Here is a 26,684-nt window from a genome sequence, read left to right as displayed (position 1 = left end):
GGGAGGGAAGCAGTGTGGCTCTAGTGGTTAGAGGTGAGGAGGGACTGGGAGGGAAGCTGTGTCCATTTGAAAGAGTCAGAATCAGGTTTCAAGAGGGAAGCAGTGTCAGCAGAACGACATTTAGGGAATGTAAACAAAATGGACTGTCAGCAAGGTCTAGAGTCGAGCACACAGAAGGCAGGACTGTGTAGCAATGTAGCAAACAGACACAAAGGAATTACTGCGGCACCAAAAAATATTCAGAAAATATTCCTAATAAATGTATGTATCTGTGGCACTCAGACAGTAATGCTAAGAATCTAACATGCTCTATTGCTAAGAACATTCGACCAGTATTGAAGATGCATCAAACAATGCATACAGTTTACACAGTGTGAGAAACTAGAAATGACTCCCATAGCCTGAACCAGCTAACTTGTGTTATTATTATTATTATTTATTTCTTAGCCAACGCCCTTACCCAGGGCGATTTACAATTGTTACAAGATATCACCTTATTTTTACATACAATTACCCATTTATACAGTTGGGTTTTTACTGGAGCAATCTAGGTAATGTACCTTGCTCAAGGGTACAGCAGCAGTGTCCCCCCACTGGGGATTGAACCCACAACCCTCCGATCAAGAGTCCAGAGCCCTAACCACTACTCCACACTGCTGTGTCTACCACTGCTCCACACTGCTGTGTCAATTCAATAACCTGTCTAGCTATTTATAAAGCAAGTTTGGGATGTGACGTTTTCTAATCTGCGCATTTCGAGGACAGACTCATATTGCGGTGCAAATTATTTGACTTAGACATGATTGTGGGTTACTGCAGCTTCACAGACTGGGCAGTTATATAAGCTGATCAACACACTGATCCAATCGAATCCTGGGGTGCAGGGTGCAGTGTGGAGTGGAGCAAACCAATTGGCTGCATCATGTACACTCTAAGGCTGTGGGGGTATAGGAGGGATGGGGCTTGGAGTTCATTTGAGATTAGACGTGATTGTTGAGGCAAGGATATAGAGTGCAGCTTTAGGATACAAAGATTTGTATTGTTTCTGTGAATCTATTAATCTGCCACACATCCTGCAGTGTAGAAAAGAAGCATCTCCCTGTTGCAATACTGCAGCTAACAATGCAGCTCATGAGACTTCCAGACAGACAGCAGTGCTGGTAAAGCAGAAAGTAGGCTGTGTGGTCCAGTGGTTAAAGAAAAGGACTTGTAACCAGGAGGTTCCTGGTTCAAATCCCACCTCAGCCACTGACTCATTGTGTGACCCTGAGCAAGTCACTTAACCTCCTTGTGCTCCGTCTTTCGGGTGAGACGTAATTGTAAGTGACTCTGCAGTTGATGCATAGTTCACACACCCTAGTCTCTGTAAGTCGCCTTGGATAAAGGCGTCTGCTAAATAAACAAATAATAATAAAGCGCTGCTCAAAGGGTTCAAGATGTAAGTGTCTCTGCAGCAAAAACATCACGGAATGTAAACAAACTGGACTGACAGCAAGGTCCGCTTTCTGAGATTCCTGTCTCTCTGTAAATTCCTGTTAAGCTGAGGGATGAAACGCTTGATATAAAATACCAAACATTCCCGGGAAAGTCTGACACGTCAAGGCTGGATACAAAATTACAAAATCCAATGTGGGAGCAGAGCACGAAGGGGGGGGGGGGGGGGGGGGGGGGGGGCATTGCTCTTCCTGATCAGCATTTGAAAAATGAAAAAAGCTAGCCATCCCGAGGCACAGACACACAGAAGGAATGCCAGCGGTGTGCAGTGGAAGTGCCCTGGATATTTTCAGCATGTGCTCACAAGGCTACGCAGCCTTCTGTATCCAAACTGTTCCTAATCTGCAGCACTGCGGTTCCAAGCCTCTGAGCCGCACAGCTGCTATCTGCAGATCAAGGGTCTATTATTCTTCACTCATCTGCAATGTTGCTCAGACAGCATTCCTTTCTTCCTCCCTCGCCTCATAGATAAAGGGCACGCTTTATTTAAAGGGGAGCTGTTTTAGTTTGTTAACTATAAACAACTAGATCACTAAAATGTTCACACATTTTGTTTATTTTATGTTATTGGTTAATTAGTATAAAAATAACATATATATATATATATAAACAATGTTGAAATTGGGATGCTGAAATGCTTGGAAATCTTCTTGTATCCTTCTCCAGCTTTATGACAATAAATCATGTTCTGCCTAAGGTCTTCAGCTAGCTCTTTACTTTTTCCCTTATTAACTTATTGGTAATGACAGCAACAGTGGCAGAGGAAGAGGAAGATGGGCCCCACTGCAGGACCTTACTGTGGACCCCCCCTCCCCAAACGTTAATTTACCCTTATTCATAAACATCAAACACACCAAATCAAGTGTTCAGTATTGAACTATATGTAATTGTCACAATGTTAGCATGTTTGAAACAGTACATAATAAGAACGTTTTCTACTCGCCTGCTTTGTTTTATTTTGCGTACATCTTTACATCCAACACTGCACTATTTTTTAATCATAAACGAACAGGTTTAATCACTAACCCTACCAGGATTCCCCAACCCTGCGATCACAGAAATTATTACAGAATTCACAATTCTGCACAGACATTTGCAGAAATTGTCTCACACAGGAAACCATTTTTTAAATTATTATTATTTTTAATCAGAAATACAGGCATGTTGATTTGCTGTAGTTTATTTTGGTGTCCGCAGCAGCTTCTGTCTAAACTACAGGATGAATCGTGCCCACAGAATATAACTGCCCATGTTTGTGCTGAATAGTACCCCAAAACCTTCCATGAAGACGTGCCTCGTACCAGCCTCCCCGGGGAAAAGTTAGGATAATTAAGACAATAGCGATACCTGTTGAAATGAGGGCGGATACGATCTGAATTACTGGCTCCGCACACCGGCAGCTACAGTGATACACATGTGTAACATCAGAAAATATAAACGTGAAGGATATTATCATTGTTAATAAATAAATAAATAAAAACCTTTCGAACCCCTCCGGGGCCCCCTGAGTGCGTGGGCCCGTGTGCAGTTACACCTGCTGCACCTGCTATTGGACAGCAGTCATCCTATGCCTAACCCTTTCATACTCTCTAAGAATGTTCACCTACAATCCTGCACTTGCTAGACTTTTCTAGAATTAGGTTCTGCATTATCATATTGAAATTTCTAGCACCTTGTAGACAATATTATCATAGCATCAAAGGGTATGAATACTTTTAAATTAGCATTTAAAGTTTTGGGAAAAAAATTGCTGAAATAAATACTTGTAGACATCTGTTTCTTGTAACTTTTTTTCCTCATCCACAAAAGCAAAACTTTTACTACAGAAGATTTTTCCTAAAATTCTTTGTTTTTCGAGAAATTTCTAGAAATTATACATTTCCATTGGGGTATGTAAACTTATGACTACAACTATATAATACATGGATGAAGGCTATATTTGCATCCTGAGCCATTAAAAAAGGCATAATACCACAGTAGTGACGTCAAAAAATGATAATTCCTCTAGAGGAAAATATACTTGAACTTTGACCCATTCGACTCCTCGAGACCATCACTTTCATTCAAACGCAAAATGTCTCGTTTTCAATCACTCGACAACACCCACAGTACATAAATGTTCATTAGTGATCAACAAAATGAGAATACGTTTAAAAAGTGATGCAAATGACTAACAGTTTTAAAATTAAAAAAGCATACCCCATTGAAACACATTTTCCTTAAAAATACATTATTTTTTGCAGTTCATTATCTTCCCAGTTTAATTCACCGTTTCTGAATTATCAAAAAGAAAATTATATTTAAGATTTTTTAATATTGACTTAATGTACGTTGTTATTATTTATTAAATTAACTTGCAATTTGAACCTGAACATCCGTTTATTGTGTTTTTTTATTACAGACACTAATATCCATGTATTATAAAAAAAAATAGATGAGCTTCAGTGAGTTAAAGGAAATTCCATCTCGGGTTTCTGTGACAGTTTATATATATATATATATATATATATATATATATATATATATATATATATATATATATATAGTGCTATGTAGGATATATATATATATATCGTAGGATAGGGAGTTTGCTGCTAGATGACTTCATTCAGATGACTTGCTCACTTAATATATTTACATACAGTAGAGATGCGAGAATTATTGATGCCTGTGCCCCGCCCCTTCCTTACCCAGCCCCGCCCTGATGTGGTTGCTCCCGGTGTTGTGTAATATTCTGTATCCCATAAAATTCTGCATCCCCTGCTGATTGTACTTTATGAAATCAGTGCTCTTAATTCATCTTCCGCACTTTCGCTACGGTTTGTTTTGTTGGAATCCCGAAGAGAACACTTTGTTCTTATGTTTAGGTTAGGTTAAGGATGAGGGTTAGGCTAGGATTTGTAATGTTAAGGTTAGGTTAAGGGTGAGGGTTAGGCTAGGATTTGTAATGTTAAGGTTAGGTTAAGGGTGAGGGTTAGGCTAGGATTTGTAATGTTAAGGTTAGGTTAAGGGTGAGGGTTAGGCTAGGATTTGTAATGTTAAGGTTAGGTTAAGGGTGAGGGTTAGGCTAGGATTTGTAATGTTAAGGTTAGGTTAAGGGTGAGGGTTAGGCTAGGATTTGTAATGTTAAGGTTAGGTTAAGGGTGAGGGTTAGGCTAGGATTTGTAATGTTAAGGTTAGGTTAAGGGTGAGGGTTAGGCTAGGATTTGTAATGTTAAGGTTAGGTTAAGGGTGAGGGTTAGGCTAGGATTTGTAATGTTAAGGTTAGGTTAAGGGTGAGGGTTAGGCTAGGATTTGTAATGTTAAGGTTAGGTTAAGGGTGAGGGTTAGGCTAGGATTTGTAATGTTAAGGTTAGGTTAAGGGTGAGGGTTAGGCTAGGATTTGTAATGTTAAGGTTAGGTTAAGGGTGAGGGTTAGCCTAGGATTTGTAATGTTAAGGTTAGGTTAAGGGTGAGGGTTAGGCTAGGATTTGTAATGTTAAGGTTAGGTTAAGGGTGAGGGTTAGGCTAGGATTTGTAATGTTAAGGTTAGGTTAAGGGTGAGGGTTAGGCTAGGATTTGTAATGTTAAGGTTAGGTTAAGGGTGAGGGTTAGGCTAGGATTTGTAATGTTAAGGTTAGGTTAAGGGTGAGGGTTAGGCTAGGATTTGTAATGTTAAGGTTAGGTTAAGGGTGAGGGTTAGGCTAGGATTTGTAATGTTAAGGTTAGGTTAACGGTGAGGGTTAGGCTAGATTTGCATTATTACAGTATAATGTTTTTTACTAAACAAAAACCACTTGATTGCATATAGCACAATAAGCATGGGATGCAGAATTGTATGGGGATGCAGAATATCACACAACACCAGCACCACTCTGTAATGAAACACACACACACACACACAGACTTGTTTCAGTTGGGTTCTTGTTAAATAATGAACACACAGGAAGAGAACAAGCAGTCACATCTGCAATGCGTTACAGAAAATACAAATCGATCATTTGTTTACAAAGAAAATAAATTAAAACCATTAAATATTATTATTAGTATTAGCAGTAGTAGTTCTGATCCAGTGCATTAGTCAAAGTGGATCCGAGCTGCATATGAACTTTGGTCCAGTCCATCGATAGGGGGTCTGGAATGTCAGCCGTTTCTTAAAAATGAAAAAACATCTTACTTGAATGTGCAATATCTTCATTCTCCTAATTGTAAAGAATATAAAACATGTAATTCACTTTCACCACTACATTTCTGTGAGATTGTATTCGTGTTGTCTCATTCAATAGTCTAAAAAGTGTGTGTGATTGTGTGTGACGATGTTTAAAGAGAGTATGGACACTTCTGAGGAAATGCACTCCACTTTGTATTGCATGTGTATTATTATGATTATGATTATGATTATTATTATTATGATTTCTTTTCAGAATTAAATATTTTTGGGTTAAAATGTACACCCACCAGTTTAACCCTTTCATGCATGAAATATTGAAAAGAGCTGAAAAAGTAGCTTTGGACACATAATAAATCTAGTTTTCACTGTTCCCATATAAAGACTAGAAGAGAGTTTTTATCTGTCCCCATGAGGTCGCCGTGCATGAAAGGGTTAAACAGAAAACATACTGTGTCAGCCTGTGTTCAGGAACCCACATTCAAGGGCATTTACTAAGCATTGAAAACCAGGCCCAGGTTTGGCGTGCGTTTGCGTATTTACGAGCATGCACATGTTACAGAGTATGTGTTTGTGTGAGAGGGAGGAAGTGCTGTGTGCGTGCATGTGTGAGTGTGCGTGCGTACGTGAGTGTGTGTGTGAGAGAGAGGGAGTAAGCTCTCTGTGCGTGTGTGTGTGAGTGCGTGTGTTAGAGGGAGTAATTGCTGTGTGTGTGAGTGTGCGTGAGTGTGCATGCGTACGTGAGTGTGTGTGTGTGTGTGTGAGAGAGGGAGTAAGCTCTCTGTGCGTGTGTGTGTGCGTGTGTGCGTGTGTGCGTGAGAGGGAGTAAGTGCTGTGTGCGTGCGTGTGTGAGTGTGCGTGTGTGAGAGGGACTAAGTGCTGTGTGTGTGAGTGTGCGTGCGTGAGAGGGAGAAAGCTCTGTGTGTGTGTGTGTGTGTGTGCGGGCGTGTGTGGACACATTAGAGTTTGTGAGTAAATGTGACCTCCAACACTGTACACCAAAGGTGAATCTGAAATCGGAAAGACACTTCTGTCAAAATGTTTTTAGGTTTTAACTAATTCCTTTGACTCAAGGGGTCAATTGCAGCGTACCAGTGACTTGGTCCATGTCGAGTTGACTAAAATATGGAGTATAAAATCCTGCATAGCTGTACAAACCTAATCCTGATTGCAGCGCACCAAACACACGATCACGGGAATTAGTTTAACTGATCGGAACAAGTTAGACTGATAATGAGGACTAACCTGCAGCTCTGGACAAACGTTTTGCATCGCCCTCTAGAAATGACACGCTGTGCTTCATAAAGTCAAATGTTATGTTAACATATTAAATTACATACACTGCTTTCTAGTTTTACCATATACTTAACAAAAAATGGACAAATTGAAAAATCTATCATGAAATACTGTACTACTGTTATGGCTTCCGGTAGGCTTTTGCGATCGTTTTGTAGTTTCTTTGATTACATGATGTTAAATAAAAGATCTCAATTAGGTTCATATCTTTTTTTTTTGTTTTTTAATAATGTCTCAATCCTAAAAATTTTAGCTGATGCTAAACATTTGGCCCTAGCTGTATAAACCCTTCTTTACTGATCCGATATGCAGAATCCAGCATCAGATAAATATACAAAGAGATCCCTGCACAAAAAGAAACATATTTAAATAAAAATGACTGGCAGATCATACTTGTTTTTTAATCTGCCCACATTGCTGCATATGCAGATTACTGTTCATAGTTAAAGCAGATTAACTGAAATGATATGGCATTAAACTGAAAACGGTATCAAACGTACAGTCATAAAAAAGTTTATTTTAAATGTAGGGTCTGTATATACCTTACTGTGCAAGACTTTATTCTCAAGGATCTGACTGCCCGAACGTGACGGGTATATGAAATGTACAGAATAAAGTTTTCAGATGTACTTGTCATTTCAGGGGAAAAATGCAGAAAAAGTAAGCAGTAAATGATTAGGACGAGCAAGCGTACTAAATTAGTTAGTCTCATCCTTCACAGTACTGAGTTAATCCACTTGAACAGGATCATCAGAAATCTGATTTGGCACGCTGCTGCAATCAGGATCTTGTTTAGTCTGATTTAGGAGATGATCCACCTGTGATGAGTCACTTCTGGTACGCTGCAATTGGGATTAGCAGGTCTACTAACTTTGGTCCAATCAAGTGAACTAAACCTTCTAATCAAAACACGTCAAGTGGACACAGTTTTGTACGCTGCAATTGACCCGAGGTTTTCAAGTTATGGATCATCTGAAGAACAAAATATAAACACACACCCTAACAAATAAAGTCTCTCAATTCGCCAGGAGAACGGAATGGCTTGTTGATCTGGAAGCATTAGGATCTGTTTTTTTTCCGCTCTCTCAAAGCCCTGAGGTCGCTGAGCAGCAGTTTCTGAACAGAAGGAATGATTTGCAGTGATCCCAGTTCTTATTATTGCATGTAGATCACTGTGTCTGACAAACCCAGACAGTCCCACTGGAACCTTTCACAGTGCTGGTCCTCTGGAAATCCCTGGTAAGCACAGTGCCTCTATGATTACATCAAAAGAAACAGCGTACAGCACAGTGTCAATGTGGATCCTTCAAAACCCTAACCTTGTCTTTGTTCGTTTGTTTGATTTTATACACAAACAGCAAGTCTCCCTTCTATGCCAGGACCCAGTGCTCTTCTGATTGGCTGTTGGCCATTTCCTGCCAAACGGGTCTTGGTTGTGATTGGGCAATTTAAAAAAACAAGCGATGTCCAGTTTGGTTTTGGGACGATGTTGTATCACTTCCTGATCTGCAATTTCATTGGAAGCGAAATCCCGTACAAATGTCTTCAATATAAAAAATTTAAATTGAGACCAGCTCAGTATAAAGACGGGCCCCCTGTCCCTTCTGAGGAGTCTGATGCCCCTCTATTAGGACCGGCTAACTCAGTCCCTTTTGGTAGAGAGGGGTTGCTGTATAATTCCTTGGTGGCGCGAAAGTGAAGAGAGCGATTGTTGGAAAGCCACGGCAGAGCGGTAGGGAGAGCGAAGCAGCGTTTGGTTTGGTTGTCTCTGCAGTAGCTGGGCCCTGTCTGAATCAGCAGAGAGAGTTGCCGTGGCGATGTCGGAATGTCAAGAGGTCATGCCCGGGGAGTGTTCGGGTTCGGGAACAGAGCAGGCTGTGATGAAATCCATTCCCCGCCTCACACTGCAGGAGAACAAGGAGAAAGAGGGGAAATGAGCAACACTGCACAAATACCCAGAGCTTGAGAAGTGACACAGAAATAGGAGAAGCAGGCCCTTGTTCTCAGAAAGAGAGGCAGGGGGTTGTAAAGGTTTGCAGCTGCAGTGTCTGTGCAGGTCGCGGGTACCTTGTGCATATGGAGGCGATTCTGCCACAGGCCAGCAAAGAGAAAGAGAGAAAAAGACATTCAGCTAAATGGATTCAACAGCATCACACAGCATCATTGCCTTTCTAACCCTCTCCCTCTCTCTCACCCTCTCTCGCAGTATCATCACTGCTCCTTCCCAATAACCCTTCTGCCCTTCCTTGTTCCTACCTCTCCCCTCTCTCCTGCCTCTTCCCTTCCTCACCTCCCTCACTCCCTCCTTCCCCTCTCCCCTCCTTCCCCTCCTTCCCCTCTCTTCTACCTCTCCCCTCTCTCCTGCCTCTCCCGTCCTTCCCCTCTCGCCCGCCTCTCCTACCTCTCCCCTCCCTCCCCCATTGCTCCCCCTCTACCCTCCCTCTTCTCTCATACCTCTCCCTCTACCCTAACCTCCCTTTCTCCAACCTCTCCCGCTCTCCCTCTCCAATCTCTCCTCTCTCTGTTCCCTCTCTCCCCCTCTCCCTGACTACACTGCCTGTGTGTGATTAGTGAGATCAGGCTGGTATGAACAGAAATGACCACACTGCTGCACTAACCTCCCAGGATCCAGGTGACCTGAACAGGCCTCTGAGTTAAATCTCTCCCTCCCTCCCTGCTTCACTTTTCTGCTCTTACTCTCCATCTCCCTCTTGTTCTCAAATTCAAATTACAAGTCAACCAAACACACCTACTACTACTACTACTATCAATAATAATACAATATTGCTTTGTGTTTAAATGTGGCGGTTGCCATGGGGTACCTGTTTCTGGATGACAACAGGAAGCCCTGCCCTTCAGCAGGCTGTCTGGTTTCTCATGGCGATAAGAGTGGGGTCGACCACAAACACAGGGGCCACGCTTCTCACAGCAGCTGAGAGAGGGAGAGGGAGAGAGGGGGGAGAGGGAGAGGGAGAGAGGGGGGAGAGGGAGAGGGAGAGAGGGGGGAGAGGGAGAGAGATAAGGAGAGAGAGAGAGGGAGGGAGATGTAGATATTATTAAAACTACTGAGCTGATTTTGTGTCTGTGTTGCTGTGTGTATTGTACTGTGTTGTGTTGTGTTGTGTTGTGTTGTGTTGTGTTCATGGACACCGAGGTCGTGTCCTGTGTTGTTTTATTTTTGCATCATCAATGCTGATGCTCATGTAAAAATTCTGGTAAAGTACAAAAGACTCCTTCATTTTCTCTGTTGCTTTGCTGTGTAACACAGATTGGATTTGAATAGTCAATACCGCGCAGTCATATAAATACTGCAGCTAGAGCTGGAAGGCTCTGTGTGGCCTCGGGAGAATGGCAGCTCTGGTCCTGATGCTGGCTGTGTTGTAGATACTCACTGCAGCAGCACACACAGCAGGATGAGCAGCACACTCCCCACCACCCCCCCCACCAGCACGGAGGCGATGGTTTGCTGCTTCTGATCGGCCGCGACCACGGCGAGGAGGTCAGCGTGTTCACAGCGGGAGCCCATGAACCCGGGGGGGCACCTGGGGGGGGGGCAACGGCAGGCTGGTTAATACAGTTTACATCGTCACAGCAATAAAGAATCACAAACTGAATTGAACTGAGAGGGGGACAGACAAAGACAGAGGTCTCAGGACTCAGAGACGCACAGACGGACAGATAGAAGTGCTGCACAAACAGATCAATCGAGTTCTCCACAGGAATCGTCTGTTTCTTCACTCTTTTCACTTGGAATGGCAAATCAGCCCGATCGACACCAGCGACCCTCACCTGTGGAGAGCTTGATCTGAATAATCGGTTTGTGCAGACAGAGACAGGCAGGCAGGCAGGCAGGCAGAGACAGGCAGGCAGTACACACAACCAGCTGGATACGCAGTCATACAGATATAGATGGACACACAGAGAGACAGACACACAGAGGGAAGGACAGACAGAGAGATGGACACACAGCGGGACGGACAGACAGTGGTATGGCACACAGAGGGATGGACACACAAAGGGATGGACACACACAGAGCCAGACACACACAGAGGGATGGGCAGGTTTCTTACACACAGGCTGGCATCTTCTCCTGCACCAGGAATCTGCAGGCTCCCTGCAAACAGAACTGGCTGTGCGAGTCGGGACAGTCCTCAAAGTGAGAGTGCACTGCGGCGGCCTGGTGGGGGGCTGAGAGTGGGGGGGAGTTGGTTAGTGTCACCCTCAATGTTCAGAACACTGAGTCTAGGGTGTCCTTTACTGTAGAAGAGGTCTCCTCTCATGAGTGAAATATATTACTATAAACCAGGCCTGGGGCCAGTTACAATTACAATGCAATTTTGTTCAATTACAATTATGATTACAATTACACACAGACTCACACACACACTCACTCTCGCACACACACACTCCCTCTCGCACACACACACACACACTGACACACACACACTGACTCTCGCACACACACACTCCCTCTCGCACACACACACACACACACACTGACACACACACACTGACTCTTGCACACATACACTCTCGCACACACACACTCACTCTCGCACACACACACTCACTCTCGCACACACACACTGACACACACACTGACTCTTGCACACACTCACTCTCGCACACACACACTGACACACACACTGACTCTTGCACACACACACTCTCGCACACACACACTGACTCTTGCACACACACACTGACACACACACACACACACTCGCACACACACACTGACTCACACACACACTCTTTGAGACACACACAGACACCCCATATCTTGAGCTCTCAGCCCATGGCTTTGAGCTGACAGTGAATCCCACACACACACACACACTGACAGTGAATCCCACACACACACACACACTGACAGTGAATCCCACACACACACACTCACAGTGAATCCCACACACACACACACACACACACACAGTGACAGTGACTCTCACACACACACACACAGTGACAGTGACTCTCACACACAGAGCCAATCTTCATCCTCGTTCATTAAAACACTGTTTAAATGAACGGGTTCAAGACACTCCTCACTTTAGAAACAGCTTTAATACAAACAGTACAGTTATAATTGTGTGAGGAATCCGTCAGTCACAGTAAGGATTTGTCAATTCATTACACTCTATTGCCCTGTGTGTGTCCCGCAGATAGAACACAGGGTGTGTGTGTGTGTGTGTGTGTATGTATGTATGTGTGTCTCACAGGGTGTGTCAGTGTGTGTCAGTGTGTGTGTGTGTGTGAGAGTGTGTGTGTGTGAGAGAGTTAGTGTGTGTGTGTGTGTGCGAGTGAGTCAGTGTGTGTGTGTGTGTCTCACTTGTGTGTGTGTCTGTCTGTCTCTGTGTGTGTGTGTGTCTCTGTGTCTGTCTCTGTGTGTGTGTGTGTCTGACTCTGTCCAGTGTGTGTGTGTCTGTCTCTCCGTGTGTGTGTGTGTCTCTGTCTCAGTGTGTGTGTGTCTCTCTGTGTCTGTCTCAGTGTGTGCGTCTATCTCAGTGTGTGTGTGTGTGTCTGTCTCTATCGCAGTGTGTATCTGTGTCAGAGTGTGTGTGTGTGTTTCTATCTCAGTGTGTGCGTGTGTGTCTGTCTCTATCGCAGTGTGTGCGTGTCATTGTGTGTGTGTGTCTGTCTCTATCGCAGTGTGTATCTGTGTCAGAGTGTGTGTGTGTGTGTGTGTGTGTGTTTCTATCTCAGTGTGTGCGTGTCATTGTTTGTCTGTGATATCAGATCCACTTTCCCTGACGCAGGCACAGTGACTAACTCTCTGAATCTCTTTCCTGGAATCAGTGACTGATTGTCTAGGAGCCCCCTCCCCCCCCACCCCCCTCCTCGAGCTGACTCACCTGAGAGCCAGGTGTGTGTGTGGGGGGGCTCCTAGACACTCAGTCACTGGCTGTGACAATGAGAGTGGGGGTGCCTTACACACTTCAAAAGATGTGAATTCATGAAACTGGCCCCTCTCTTTCTTTGTCTGCTCCTCCGCTGAGATCTCTGAATCACTGGCAATTCTGCTGCTTTCAGCACTGGAGCACACAAACTCACACACTGACTGCCACACACTGGGGATTTCCTATTCTAAACTGCAGATGGGTTTGAGGATCACCACAAACGAAAGTTAAGTTGAAAGTGCATTTCCAAAATGATTTTCCCTGCTTGAAATACATGTTTAAAGCTGGACTGTATCCCTAATAAGCACACCATGTCTTTTATGCAGTACTGACAATTACACAGCTGACAGCAAACTGCTCTGGGACTGATACTGCAGGAGTGGTGGGTGGGGACTCACGTTTCAGTGCTGTTGTGTGCTCTGTGGTGTTCTCCAGACTGTGGATGACAGCAAGCAGGAACCCTGGAACAAGAGAGAGTGAGTGAGAGTGACAGTGGAGAAGTCAGAGAGAGAGAGAGAGAGTGGAGGAGTCGGAGAGAGAGAGAGAGAGAGAGAGAGTGGAGGAGTCGGAGAGAGAGAGAGAGAGAGAGAGAGAGAGAGAGAGAGAGAGAGAGAGAGAGAGAGTGGAGGAGTCAGAGAGAGAGAGAGAGAGAGCTTATGAATGTGATAGCATACCAAAAATTCCCCTTGTGGCTAAGTGTTTTCATTCCACTATATTAAAGTAATTGAAAAGGGGAAGGAAGGGTAGGGAGAGGGATGAGGAAGGAGAGAGACGTGAGTATAGTCTGACCATTCACCCTGTGAAAGGAGCACTTGTTTGCATTCACAGGATTACTGTAGGGACTTACCTGAGAGACTTAATTAGACCAGGAAAAACAACACACACACAATCTGTGCTCAGTGAACAACACTGTTTGAGGGATGTGGTAAACAAACTGGACTGAAACACAGCCTGTTACGCAAGCGAGGACAGAACTATGGAAGGACAGTGAAAGAGAAGCCAAAAAAACGTTTATTATTGCAAAAAAATCAAGAAGCGTAATAGGGGTGAAGATCTGAAAGACATTCCAGTGGAAACATTTGTCATTGAGCTGATTGAGTTACTTCCAGTGGTTCTAAATGGAGCACCATTGATAGTTACAACTTCGTTTTGTGATGCTGCAGTTTTACTTCAATAGGCTTTAAAAAAAAAAAAAAAAACGCACTAAAAAGATACCTGCTTTTGAAGTCAGAGCCAGCTCTTCAAAGAGATTGAACAGGGGATCCTGAACAGCTGCTCCTGTATTATAAAAACAAGGCGTGCACCGGGCTGTGCGCTGACGTCACAAAAGCCAAGCCAGACCAGCCTGAGAACACAAGACTGACACTACAACACTATTCAATGCAACTCCAGACAATGCAATCCCGCTGAGATCTCTCATGCTTTCATATGCGAGTAACCCTAGAACCAACAGAAGCACTAATGAAACCAACAGAAGCACTAATGAAACCAACAGAAGCACTAATGAAACCAACAGAAGCACTAATGAAACCAACAGAAGCACTAATGAAACCAACAGACGCACTAATGAAACCAACAGAAGTACTAATGAAACCAACAGACGCACTAATGAAACCAACAGAAGCACTAATGAAACCAACAGAAGCACTAATGAAACCAACAGACGCACTAATGAAACCAACAGAAGCACTAATGAAACCAACAGAAGCACTAATGAAACCAACAGAAGCACTAATGAAACCAACAGACGCACTAATGAAACCAACAGAAGCACTAATGAAACCAACAGAAGCACTAATGAAACCAACAGAAGCACTAATGAAACCAACAGAAGCACTAATGAAACCAACAGAAGTACTAATGAAACCAACAGAAGCACTAATGAAACCAACAGACGCACTAATGAAACCAACAGAAGCACTAATGAAACCAACAGAAGCACTAATGAAACCAACAGAAGCACTAATGAAACCAACAGAAGCACTAATGAAACCAACAGAAGTACTAATGAAACCAACAGAAGCACTAATGAAACCAACAGACGCACTAATGAAACCAACAGAAGCACTAATGAAACCAACAGACGCACTAATGAAACCAACAGAAGCACTAATGAAACGTATAGAAACAAATGTATGATCCGGTCTTAAATTAACTGCTATTTTTTTTTTTAAAAGGAGAAAAAAAGAAATATAATTAGGCGTTGTTGTCTGCTTCCCTTATAAAGGTTTATCCCAGTATTTCTGCACAGCGTTTTTGTAGTTTTACCCTGCATTTAGCACAGTTTGTCATGTTTATTAATATGCTTTGCCATACCTCTCTGGGTTTTACAGTGCTTTACCATGCTTTACTACACTTTGTCATGCTTTTACTGTGGTGAACTTGTATAAGGGTCTTAATTGAACTTCAAACTAAATGGCATGGTGTAATATATAAAAGCTGCATCTCCCTGTTTCAGGCACAATGAGCAAGACAGTAAGCCTGGCTGACTTGGATAGAGCACTGAGAGAGATGACACACACACAGACACACACACAGACACACACACACAGACACACACACACACAGACACACACACACACACACAGACACACACACACACACACACAGACACACACGCGCACACACACAGACACACACACACACACACACACACACAGACACACACACACACGCGCACACACACAGACACACACACACACAGACACACACGCGCACACACACACACGCACACACAGACACACACACAGACACACACACACACGCGCACACACAGAGACACACACACAGACACACAGACACACACACAGACACACACACACAGACACACACACGCACACACACACACGCACACACAGAAACACACGCACACACACACACACACAGAAACACACGCACACACACACACACACAGAAACACACACACACACAGAGACACACACGCACACACGTTTGTCTATACAGTCAGTAGGTACCATGGATGATGTCTAAGTGTTTTCATTCCACTATATTAAAGTAATTGAAAAGGGGAAGGAAGGGTAGGGAGAGGGATGAGGAAGGAGAGAGACGTGAGTATAGTCTGACCATTCACCCTGTGAAAGGAGCACTTGTTTGCATTCACAGGATTACTGTAGGGACTTACCTGAGAGACTTAATTAGACCAGGAAAAACAACACACACACAATCTGTGCTCAGTGAACAACACTGTTTGAGGGATGTGGTAAACAAACTGGACTGAAACACAGCCTGTTACGCAAGCGAGGACAGAACTATGGAAGGACAGTGAAAGAGAAGCCAAAAAAACGTTTATTATTGCAAAAAAATCAAGAAGCGTAATAGGGGTGAAGATCTGAAAGACATTCCAGTGGAAACATTTGTCATTGAGCTGATTGAGTTACTTCCAGTGGTTCTAAATGGAGCACCATTGATAGTTACAACTTCGTTTTGTGATGCTGCAGTTTTACTTCAATAGGCTTTAAAAAAAAAAAAAAAAACGCACTAAAAAGATACCTGCTTTTGAAGTCAGAGCCAGCTCTTCAAAGAGATTGAACAGGGGATCCTGAACAGCTGCTCCTGTATTATAAAAACAAGGCGTGCACCGGGCTGTGCGCTGACGTCACAAAAGCCAAGCCAGACCAGCCTGAGAACACAAGACTGACACTACAACACTATTCAATGCAACTCCAGACAATGCAATCCCGCTGAGATCTCTCATGCTTTCATATGCGAGTAACCCTAGAACCAACAGAAGCACTAATGAAACCAACAGAAGCACTAATGAAACCAACAGAAGCACTAATGAAACCAACAGAAGCACTAATGAAACCAACAGAAGCACTAATGAAACCAACAGACGCACTAATGAAACCAACAGAAGTACTAATGAAACCAACAGACGCACTAATGAAACCAACAGAAGCACTAATGAAACCAACAGAAGCACTAATGAAACCAACAGACGCACTAATGAAACCAACAGAAGCACTAATGAAACCAACAGAAGCACTAATGAAACCAACAGAAGCACTAATGAAACCAACAGACGCACTAATGAAACCAACAGAAGCACTAATGAAACCAACAGAAGCACTAATGAAACCAACAGAAGCACTAATGAAACCAACAGAAGCACTAATGAAACCAACAGAAGTACTAATGAAACCAACAGAAGCACTAATGAAACCAACAGACGCACTAATGAAACCAACAGAAGCACTAATGAAACCAACAGAAGCACTAATGAAACCAACAGAAGCACTAATGAAACCAACAGAAGCACTAATGAAACCAACAGAAGTACTAATGAAACCAACAGAAGCACTAATGAAACCAACAGACGCACTAATGAAACCAACAGAAGCACTAATGAAACCAACAGACGCACTAATGAAACCAACAGAAGCACTAATGAAACCAACAGAAGCACTAATGAAACCAACAGACGCACTAATGAAACCAACAGAAGCACTAATGAAACCAACAGAAGCACTAATGAAACCAACAGAAGCACTAATGAAACCAACAGAAGCACTAATGAAACCAACAGAAGTACTAATGAAACCAACAGAAGCACTAATGAAACCAACAGACGCACTAATGAAACCAACAGAAGCACTAATGAAACCAACAGACGCACTAATGAAACCAACAGAAGCACTAATGAAACGTATAGAAACAAATGTATGATCCGGTCTTAAATTAACTGCTATTTTTTTTTTTAAAAGGAGAAAAAAAGAAATATAATTAGGCGTTGTTGTCTGCTTCCCTTATAAAGGTTTATCCCAGTATTTCTGCACAGCGTTTTTGTAGTTTTACCCTGCATTTAGCACAGTTTGTCATGTTTATTAATATGCTTTGCCATACCTCTCTGGGTTTTACAGTGCTTTACCATGCTTTACTACACTTTGTCATGCTTTTACTGTGGTGAACTTGTATAAGGGTCTTAATTGAACTTCAAACTAAATGGCATGGTGTAATATATAAAAGCTGCATCTCCCTGTTTCAGGCACAATGAGCAAGACAGTAAGCCTGGCTGACTTGGATAGAGCACTGAGAGAGATGACACACACACAGACACACACACAGACACACACACACAGACACACACACACACAGACACACACACACACACACAGACACACACACACACACACACAGACACACACGCGCACACACACAGACACACACACACACACACACACACACAGACACACACACACACGCGCACACACACAGACACACACACACACAGACACACACGCGCACACACACACACGCACACACAGACACACACACAGACACACACACACACGCGCACACACAGAGACACACACACAGACACACAGACACACACACAGACACACACACACAGACACACACACGCACACACACACACGCACACACAGAAACACACGCACACACACACACACACAGAAACACACGCACACACACACACACACAGAAACACACACACACACAGAGACACACACGCACACACGTTTGTCTATACAGTCAGTAGGTACCATGGATGATGTCTAAGTGTTTTCATTCCACTATATTAAAGTAATTGAAAAGGGGAAGGAAGGGTAGGGAGAGGGATGAGGAAGGAGAGAGACGTGAGTATAGTCTGACCATTCACCCTGTGAAAGGAGCACTTGTTTGCATTCACAGGATTACTGTAGGGACTTACCTGAGAGACTTAATTAGACCAGGAAAAACAACACACACACAATCTGTGCTCAGTGAACAACACTGTTTGAGGGATGTGGTAAACAAACTGGACTGAAACACAGCCTGTTACGCAAGCGAGGACAGAACTATGGAAGGACAGTGAAAGAGAAGCCAAAAAAACGTTTATTATTGCAAAAAAATCAAGAAGCGTAATAGGGGTGAAGATCTGAAAGACATTCCAGTGGAAACATTTGTCATTGAGCTGATTGAGTTACTTCCAGTGGTTCTAAATGGAGCACCATTGATAGTTACAACTTCGTTTTGTGATGCTGCAGTTTTACTTCAATAGGCTTTTAAAAAAAAACAAAAACACACTAAAAAGATACCTGCTTTTGAAGTCAGAGCCAGCTCTTCAAAGAGATTGAACAGGGGATCCTGAACAGCTGCTCCTGTATTATAAAAACAAGGCGTGCACCGGGCTGTGCGCTGACGTCACAAAAGCCAAGCCAGACCAGCCTGAGAACACAAGACTGACACTACAACACTATTCAATGCAACTCCAGACAATGCAATCCCGCTGAGATCTCTCATGCTTTCATATGCGAGTAACCCTAGAACCAACAGAAGCACTAATGAAACCAACAGAAGCACTAATGAAACCAACAGAAGCACTAATGAAACCAACAGAAGCACTAATGAAACCAACAGAAGCACTAATGAAACCAACAGACGCACTAATGAAACCAACAGAAGTACTAATGAAACCAACAGACGCACTAATGAAACCAACAGAAGCACTAATGAAACCAACAGAAGCACTAATGAAACCAACAGACGCACTAATGAAACCAACAGAAGCACTAATGAAACCAACAGAAGCACTAATGAAACCAACAGAAGCACTAATGAAACCAACAGACGCACTAATGAAACCAACAGAAGCACTAATGAAACCAACAGAAGCACTAATGAAACCAACAGAAGCACTAATGAAACCAACAGAAGCACTAATGAAACCAACAGAAGTACTAATGAAACCAACAGAAGCACTAATGAAACCAACAGACGCACTAATGAAACCAACAGAAGCACTAATGAAACCAACAGAAGCACTAATGAAACCAACAGAAGCACTAATGAAACCAACAGAAGCACTAATGAAACCAACAGAAGTACTAATGAAACCAACAGAAGCACTAATGAAACCAACAGACGCACTAATGAAACCAACAGAAGCACTAATGAAACCAACAGACGCACTAATGAAACCAACAGAAGCACTAATGAAACGTATAGAAACAAATGTATGATCCGGTCTTAAATTAACTGCTATTTTTTTTTTTAAAAGGAGAAAAAAAGAAATATAATTAGGCGTTGTTGTCTGCTTCCCTTATAAAGGTTTATCCCAGTATTTCTGCACAGCGTTTTTGTAGTTTTACCCTGCATTTAGCACAGTTTGTCATGTTTATTAATATGCTTTGCCATACCTCTCTGGGTTTTACAGTGCTTTACCATGCTTTACTACACTTTGTCATGCTTTTACTGTGGTGAACTTGTATAAGGGTCTTAATTGAACTTCAAACTAAATGGCATGCTGTAATATATAAAAGCTGCATCTCCCTGTTTCAGGCACAATGAGCAAGACAGTAAGCCTGGCTGACTTGGATAGAGCACTGAGAGAGATGACACACACACAGACACACACACAGACACACACACACAGACACACACACACACAGACACACACACACACACACAGACACACACACACACACACACAGACACACACGCGCACACACACAGACACACACACACACACACACACACACACAGACACACACACACACGCGCACACACACAGACACACACACACACAGACACACACGCGCACACACACACACGCACACACAGACACACACAGACACACAGACACACACACAGACACACACACACACGCGCACACACAGAGACACACACACAGACACACAGACACACACACAGACACACACACGCACACACACACACGCACACACAGAAACACACGCACACACACACACACACAGAAACACACACACACACAGACACACACACGCACACACACACACACACACGCACACACGTTTGTCTATACAGTCAGTAGGTACCATGGATGATGTCTACACTACGTTTGCAGGATCATGGCCTTTGTAGGTTTGCATGTTTGATCAGGCTTTCCTACCACCTCATGGGGACTTTTTGCGATCACAAATACATTAGATCTGTCTAACAGTTACACATTCACAGGAGAGGATAATACATGGTTGGTTATCTTCCCTGTGTTGTAAACTGTTGAAATCAGATGCATAGATCAGGTTAATTCAGGAGCACACATTTCCGCTCTTTTGAATATGCACGGTCAGATTCCTGTTGGCTTACAAAAGAGCTCTTTGTGTTCTTATGAATGGAGGTGTGTGCACTTGTAAAGTTAGAACTACTATTTCACATACAGGGCAATGCAAGAAAGCAGTTATTATCAGGGTCATGGCCCTCTATTTAAAACACATATTTAAAAGGCTATTTGCTTTGCACAGTGCAAAGACATCCAGCTCCACGTGTTTATATAACTGTACCGCACACTGGAGTGAACATGTATATTGTGTTGGGGTTCAGAGAAAGGGAAAGGAGGTGTTACTTAAAGAAATCAGCTCCCTCTGTGCCAGAAAACACACACCAAACAAAACAAACAGAGGGCTCTGAGCGGGACAACACCAACCCGCAGCTCCCACACTCCAGAGCTCATCACACATTAGGAATTGCTAGAACATGCTAGCGCTGCAGGAAGACACAGCACAGCGAGCCTGGACACACGTCAGCGTCGCTGCAGCGGGGTTCAAGGGGAGAAAGCTTGTGTCCCATCAGGGCTTGCTTTCTTGCTGATGACTAAACCAAGGGAAGTATATTAGTATACTGCACACAAGACTCCGAGGAGTTATGTGATAGGGTTCGCACACTGCGGGTTTAGATTGAAAGACAGAGGGACTGACTCTGTTAGATGAAAGGGGAGATGGAGTGAATAGGCTGCAAATAGCTTAATCCAGGCTAAAATTACACAAGAGTGTGATCAAGTGTTTATGTGTCACACAGACAACCCTTGGGATTACCTTAAAGGAGGTTCAACAAACCATTTCCTAACCGTTATGAGCACATAATAGACAGATTTCTCAATTGCTTTATATGGGGAAACAATGGCATCACATATATTATTATTAGTTTATTTAGCAGACGCCTTTATCCAAGGCGACTTACAGAGACTAGGGTGTGTGAACTATGCATCAGCTGCAGAGTCACTTACAACTACGTCTTACCCGAAAGACAGAGCACAAGGAGGTTAAGTGACTTGCTCAGGGTCACACAATGAGTCAGTCGCTGAGGTGGGATTTGACCTCCTGGTTACAAGCCCTTTTCTTTAACCACTGGACCACACAGTCTCCTCAGACTAGAGAGTTTTTTTTTATCTGTCCCCATATGAGGTCACCATGGATGAAAGGGTTAAAGAAAAAAAGAAAATCCTAAAGATTGTTTTCTGCATACTGTGGTCTGGTTTAAGGGCCCGGTGGTTGTGCTATAAATGTGACCTGTTTATACCCGTCCTCCCACCTCGAATATGTTACAACTGCCTGCTATGCAGCACCTAAAAGCGGGTTTATCTTTCTCTCGATTCTAATGCTAAATCATTTTATCATCTAGTCTACACATGTTAAAGAAAAGATAACCGTATTGTTAAGGGCTCCTCTGAACGCGCATCTCGTGTGTTCCGGAAAGAACCATTGGTATACATATCGAACCAGGCAGGGTTCTGTATAACTCCAAAACAGAACCACCGCGGGCTCAGTAACGGGATGCTGCGTATTTGGAACCTCTAATACGGTTCTGATGGTTCTATATAGAACACTATTTTAATAGTTTCAGAACCAGTTTTGGACCTCATTACAATCCGTTCTGAGCGACTGTATTCTGAAGTAAAACGCGTTTATTTTCGCTCCCTGGTATAAGGTGGTCTGCCTCCTGATTATATATACTCGTGGTAACATCAATCCCTTGCATTCATAATACGGGGTATTATTACGAGTCTAAGGAGTGGACAGTCTGCATGAAAACGGGGTTCGTTTTAAAAAGTGGTTAAACGGTGCTGGTACACAATACACCGCTCGACTGTTTAATATAATCAAAGCGTCATAGAAAAACAATGAAAACCCGTTTATAACAGGGGCTGGCACGTTTCTAAAAGCGACCTTATTAAATTACAGTGACCTGACGGCGTGGGGTTGGGTATTCAGGGGTCAATTGTGACCGCATCACGTAATTATCACATTATTAAAATCAGGGGTGACATTCTCAACACAAAAGTGCAGGTATATGCGCAGCCGGGTGTAAACGTTACAAAAATGAACCCAGTTTGAGTACCAATGAATAATTACTTCTAAAATGTATAGATATCGGTAGACGACGTTTTTAAATACAAAATAAGTCTTAAAAAATAACTGATCAGATATAACCAATTCACCATAAACAAAGAAGCTGAAGATACTGAAAGCATTGTATCCTCTGCATGTATCACTCAGTCATGTGCTGTAATATAACACTTCAATTAAACCGTAAATGACGCGCACTGAGACAAATTACACTGCAGTGACTGAGAGGGAGGTTTGTTTCAAGATATCCTAAAAAAGAATTGATATTATAAAGAAACCTGCTGTAATAAAAACGATACAAAAAGGTCTTAGTCAAACAATGCACAATAGAGGCTGACATTCTTAATGTATCAGGCAGTACTAAACATTGGGTCCTTGACTTGGTCATTTTAATCTGCATGGCATTCTCTGAACTCTTCCCATACTTTCCCTGGCCACGCTACCACGATAGCCTGGATTAGAACATACATCCCTCTTATTGAAAACATTTTCACACTCGGAAATAAAAGTTCCAGCTAGACTTTTCGTATAATTAATTACTAGAAGTGTAATTATTTCTCTCCCAGAATGGTCAATCAACTTCTGAATCATTAATCAAATTGATTTACGAAGCGTTAGCACGACAAAACTTAACGTAGCTGGCGTGGACACAAGCACGACACGACTTTCATTTTTATCTCACACACAACTGAACTCGCGTCGATTAGCAGTCCCGGGGAGAGGCATCGTGCACTGCATCCTATTCTGGGGGGGGCTGGATAGTGTACCCGCGCTGCCTTTTCTCTTCGGGCAACGACTAGAATGCAAAATTCTATCAAACAAAGCAATGACCATTGGACTGCATGTCACCAGCATGTTAATTCATTTGGGATCAAACACATACACGGTGTTCTGTAGGACTCGCGACACAAACACAGCCGTTCGGTTCTCCGCGTGTCGGAATTAAGGAACCCGCCACGTTCTGTATGGAGATCTTCTCACCCATTCCAGAATAGTCCAGGTAACTCGTTCTAGAACTCTACAGAAGGATGCTCGAATCGTTCCAGAATGTTATGACCCCGGTTCCAGGTAAAGGTACAGTAATACTATTTCAAACGGAATCAGATGCATACAGTACCTGCATAAGTACGCACGCTGTAAAACCACATGCATACAAACACAGTGTTGTGCAACAGATTTTTTTTTTTAACACATCTTGTTGCTTGTTTTAATTGTTCATAAACTCACAAATATAAATACTAAAACGCGTTTGCAATCCGCTGCATGAGACTTACAGTGTAGTCTTGTTCCCGTCCCTTCCATGCAATATGATTTCCAAATTGTGTCATTAAAAAAAAAAAAAAAAAAAAACGTATACCGACATACTTTCTGTTAGCTTGGCTTTAGAGCTGGCTAATTAGAACAGAATCTTCAATTCTCAAACGGTCCATCTGAACCATTATAGAACGATTCAGATGACCGATTTACGCGCAACTATAATGTGCGTATGGCACTGCAGAATAACCTAATTCAGCATGGGAACCGAATCAGGGGGAATGGACCGTGATCTATCTATCTATCTATCTATCTATCTATCTATCTATCTATCTATCTATCTATCTACCTGTCTGTCTATTCAAAGAGGGTATGTAGGATAGCCTGGAGGGACTCGATCTGACCATGCTTGCGCAGAGAAGGTAAAAGTCTTACCGAATAACAGGAAGAGCGCGCCCCCGGCATGGCAGTACATGTTTCGGCTTGAGAGGTTCTTCCCTTGCCCTCGGCGGCTATGTCAAAGGAATCCGGACCCGGAATGTGACAGCCTGTGTTCTGAAACCGGGGCTCGGTTCGCGGTTATTGCTGGGGTATCTCTTGGGATATGATCGACCAGAGGGAGGGTGCTGAAGTGATAAACAGATTCCCAAAATCGCGGTTCGGTGCTGCTCCAAAAACTAAAATAAACGACAGCGAATCCGAATCATTAAAGATGCTGCAGATGCATTGCCTTGTAATACCCGCTTATGGTATTGAAACTATAGACACACATTTCAGTGTTTCTCAGTTATGTTTCCAGTCTCTTTGGTTTGTTTTATAGTGGTAAATCACCTGCGTTGCCTCCTGCTCTTATTTTCGTGTAGCTGTTCCGCCGATCCCTCAGTGCATGACTTTTCATATGTTATTGTCGCTGGTTATCGTTCCTCTTGGGCGAGCCGGGTTGTTTAAATCTAGTTCTCGGGGGTGGGTCGATTCCCTGTGCGGCTCAGTCGCTTCTCGGCTTCTGTGCTCTCTCGCTGATGAATCTGTGTGTGCGTGTGGTGTGTGGGTGTGTGTGTGTGTGTCCATCAGGACCTAAGCAGGTTGTGACCCGACAGGCAGAAATGGCAAAGGCCCTGACTGTGTCACGGTGTGTATCTTTCGCGGTTTACACCGCCTCCCGTCTCCAGCTTGCTTTATTAACGATTTCCGACTCTCCTCCGTGGGAGGTATATGATCGCGCACTGGGATCAGAATGAAACGCCACAATAGGCTTGTGTGTGTGTGAGTCTGTCTCTGTGTGTGTGTATGTGTGTGAGAGTCTGTCTATGTGTGTGTGTGCGAGAGTGTGTGTGTGTGTGTGTGTGTGTGTGTGTGTGTGAGAGAGAGAGAGAGAGAGAGAGTCGGTCTGTGTCTGTGTGTGAGAGAGAGTCTGTCTGTGTCTGTATGTGTCTGTGTGTGAGAGAGAGAGTCTGTCTGTGTCTGTATGTGTCTGTGTGTGAGAGAGAGAGTCTGTCTGTGTCTGTGTGTGTCTGTGTGTGAGAGAGAGAGTCTGTCTGTGTGCCATTGTCTGTACTTGTGTGTGTCTGTGTGTGTACTGGTGTCTGCTTGTTATTTTCAATTCTTGGGAGGACCTAATGACCTCTTTGCACCACACAAAAACACTTTCTCATTTCTTCATTAATAATACATTATTTTAAGTGAAATGTTAAAAATAAAACATATATAATTCAGAAGTAGAATAAAAAAAATGGAATGGTTTCAGATTTTGTTCTGTTACTTCTAGAAGTAATGTGTGTGTGTGTGTGAGAGAGAGTCTGTGAGAGATTGTGTGTGTGTCTGTCTGTGTGTGTGAGTGTCTGTATGTGTGTGAATGTATGTGAGAGTCTGTCTGTCTGTGTGTGTGTGTCTGTTTGTGTGAGAGAGACTGTGTGTGAGAGTCTGTCTGTGTGTGTGTGTGTGTCTGTTTGTGTGAGAGAGACTGTGTGTGTGAGTCTGTCTGTGTGTCTGTCTGTGTGTCTGTCTGTGTGTGTGTGTTATTTCTGGATGTATAGTAATTGTTTGGAATTATTTTATTGCTGTATTGTTATTTTATTGAATATGGTTTACCTCAGCCTCTCTTTGTATTGATGCTGTAGTATTGAGACGTACCTGTGCTGGCCCTGCCTGGGGGCACAAAGTGAATAAACTAAACTAATCAGCTAAAATACAGTCTTAAATAATAATTCTGTACTTCAGGACTTGACCAGGTTTTCATGGTCTAGATTGAATAATTAAGGACCTCGCTGGAACAAACACCTGTACTACATTTTTGGCTCCATTTCAAAATTGCCTTTTTAAAACTGCCTGTGGTGTTACTGTGGTCGACCGTGCAGTTTATTGTATTAATACCGCCCCCTTGTGGCAGATAATAAAGCTATTCATAATTTAATTATACCTGTTAAACCGGAGCGGAGCTCTGGGTCCAGAGTTATCATCTTTAGATTAGATGT

The 26,684-nt window shown here is 43.1% G+C and overlaps 1 protein-coding gene across 2 annotated transcripts; it reads right to left on the bottom strand.

Moving 5' to 3' along the window:
* Positions 1-4,292: 4,292 nt before the first annotated feature.
* LOC117966142 (protransforming growth factor alpha-like) lies at positions 4,293-25,472 on the bottom strand. Of its 2 annotated transcripts, XM_059008622.1 has the most exons (7): positions 24,649-25,472; positions 13,237-13,299; positions 11,009-11,126; positions 10,330-10,479; positions 9,760-9,869; positions 9,005-9,025; positions 4,293-8,841 (listed from the first exon to the last, which is right to left on the bottom strand). In XM_059008622.1, the coding sequence occupies exons 1-7, from the start codon at positions 24,686-24,688 to the stop codon at positions 8,837-8,839; spliced, it is 507 nt and encodes a 168-aa protein (XP_058864605.1). In that variant the 5' UTR covers positions 24,689-25,472; the 3' UTR covers positions 4,293-8,836. The 2 variants fall into 2 exon arrangements, with proteins under 2 accessions (XP_058864605.1, XP_034767500.1); XM_034911609.2 differs by lacking the exon at positions 9,005-9,025 and having other exon boundaries at positions 4,294-8,841; positions 24,649-25,469.
* Positions 25,473-26,684: the final 1,212 nt, after the last annotated feature.

This window comes from Acipenser ruthenus, chromosome 37, assembly GCF_902713425.1.
Source record: "Acipenser ruthenus chromosome 37, fAciRut3.2 maternal haplotype, whole genome shotgun sequence".
Classification (NCBI taxonomy): Eukaryota; Metazoa; Chordata; class Actinopteri; order Acipenseriformes; family Acipenseridae; genus Acipenser; species Acipenser ruthenus.
The sequence above is the reverse complement of the archived record's forward strand: the minus strand, read 5'-3'. Positions and strand labels throughout refer to the sequence as shown.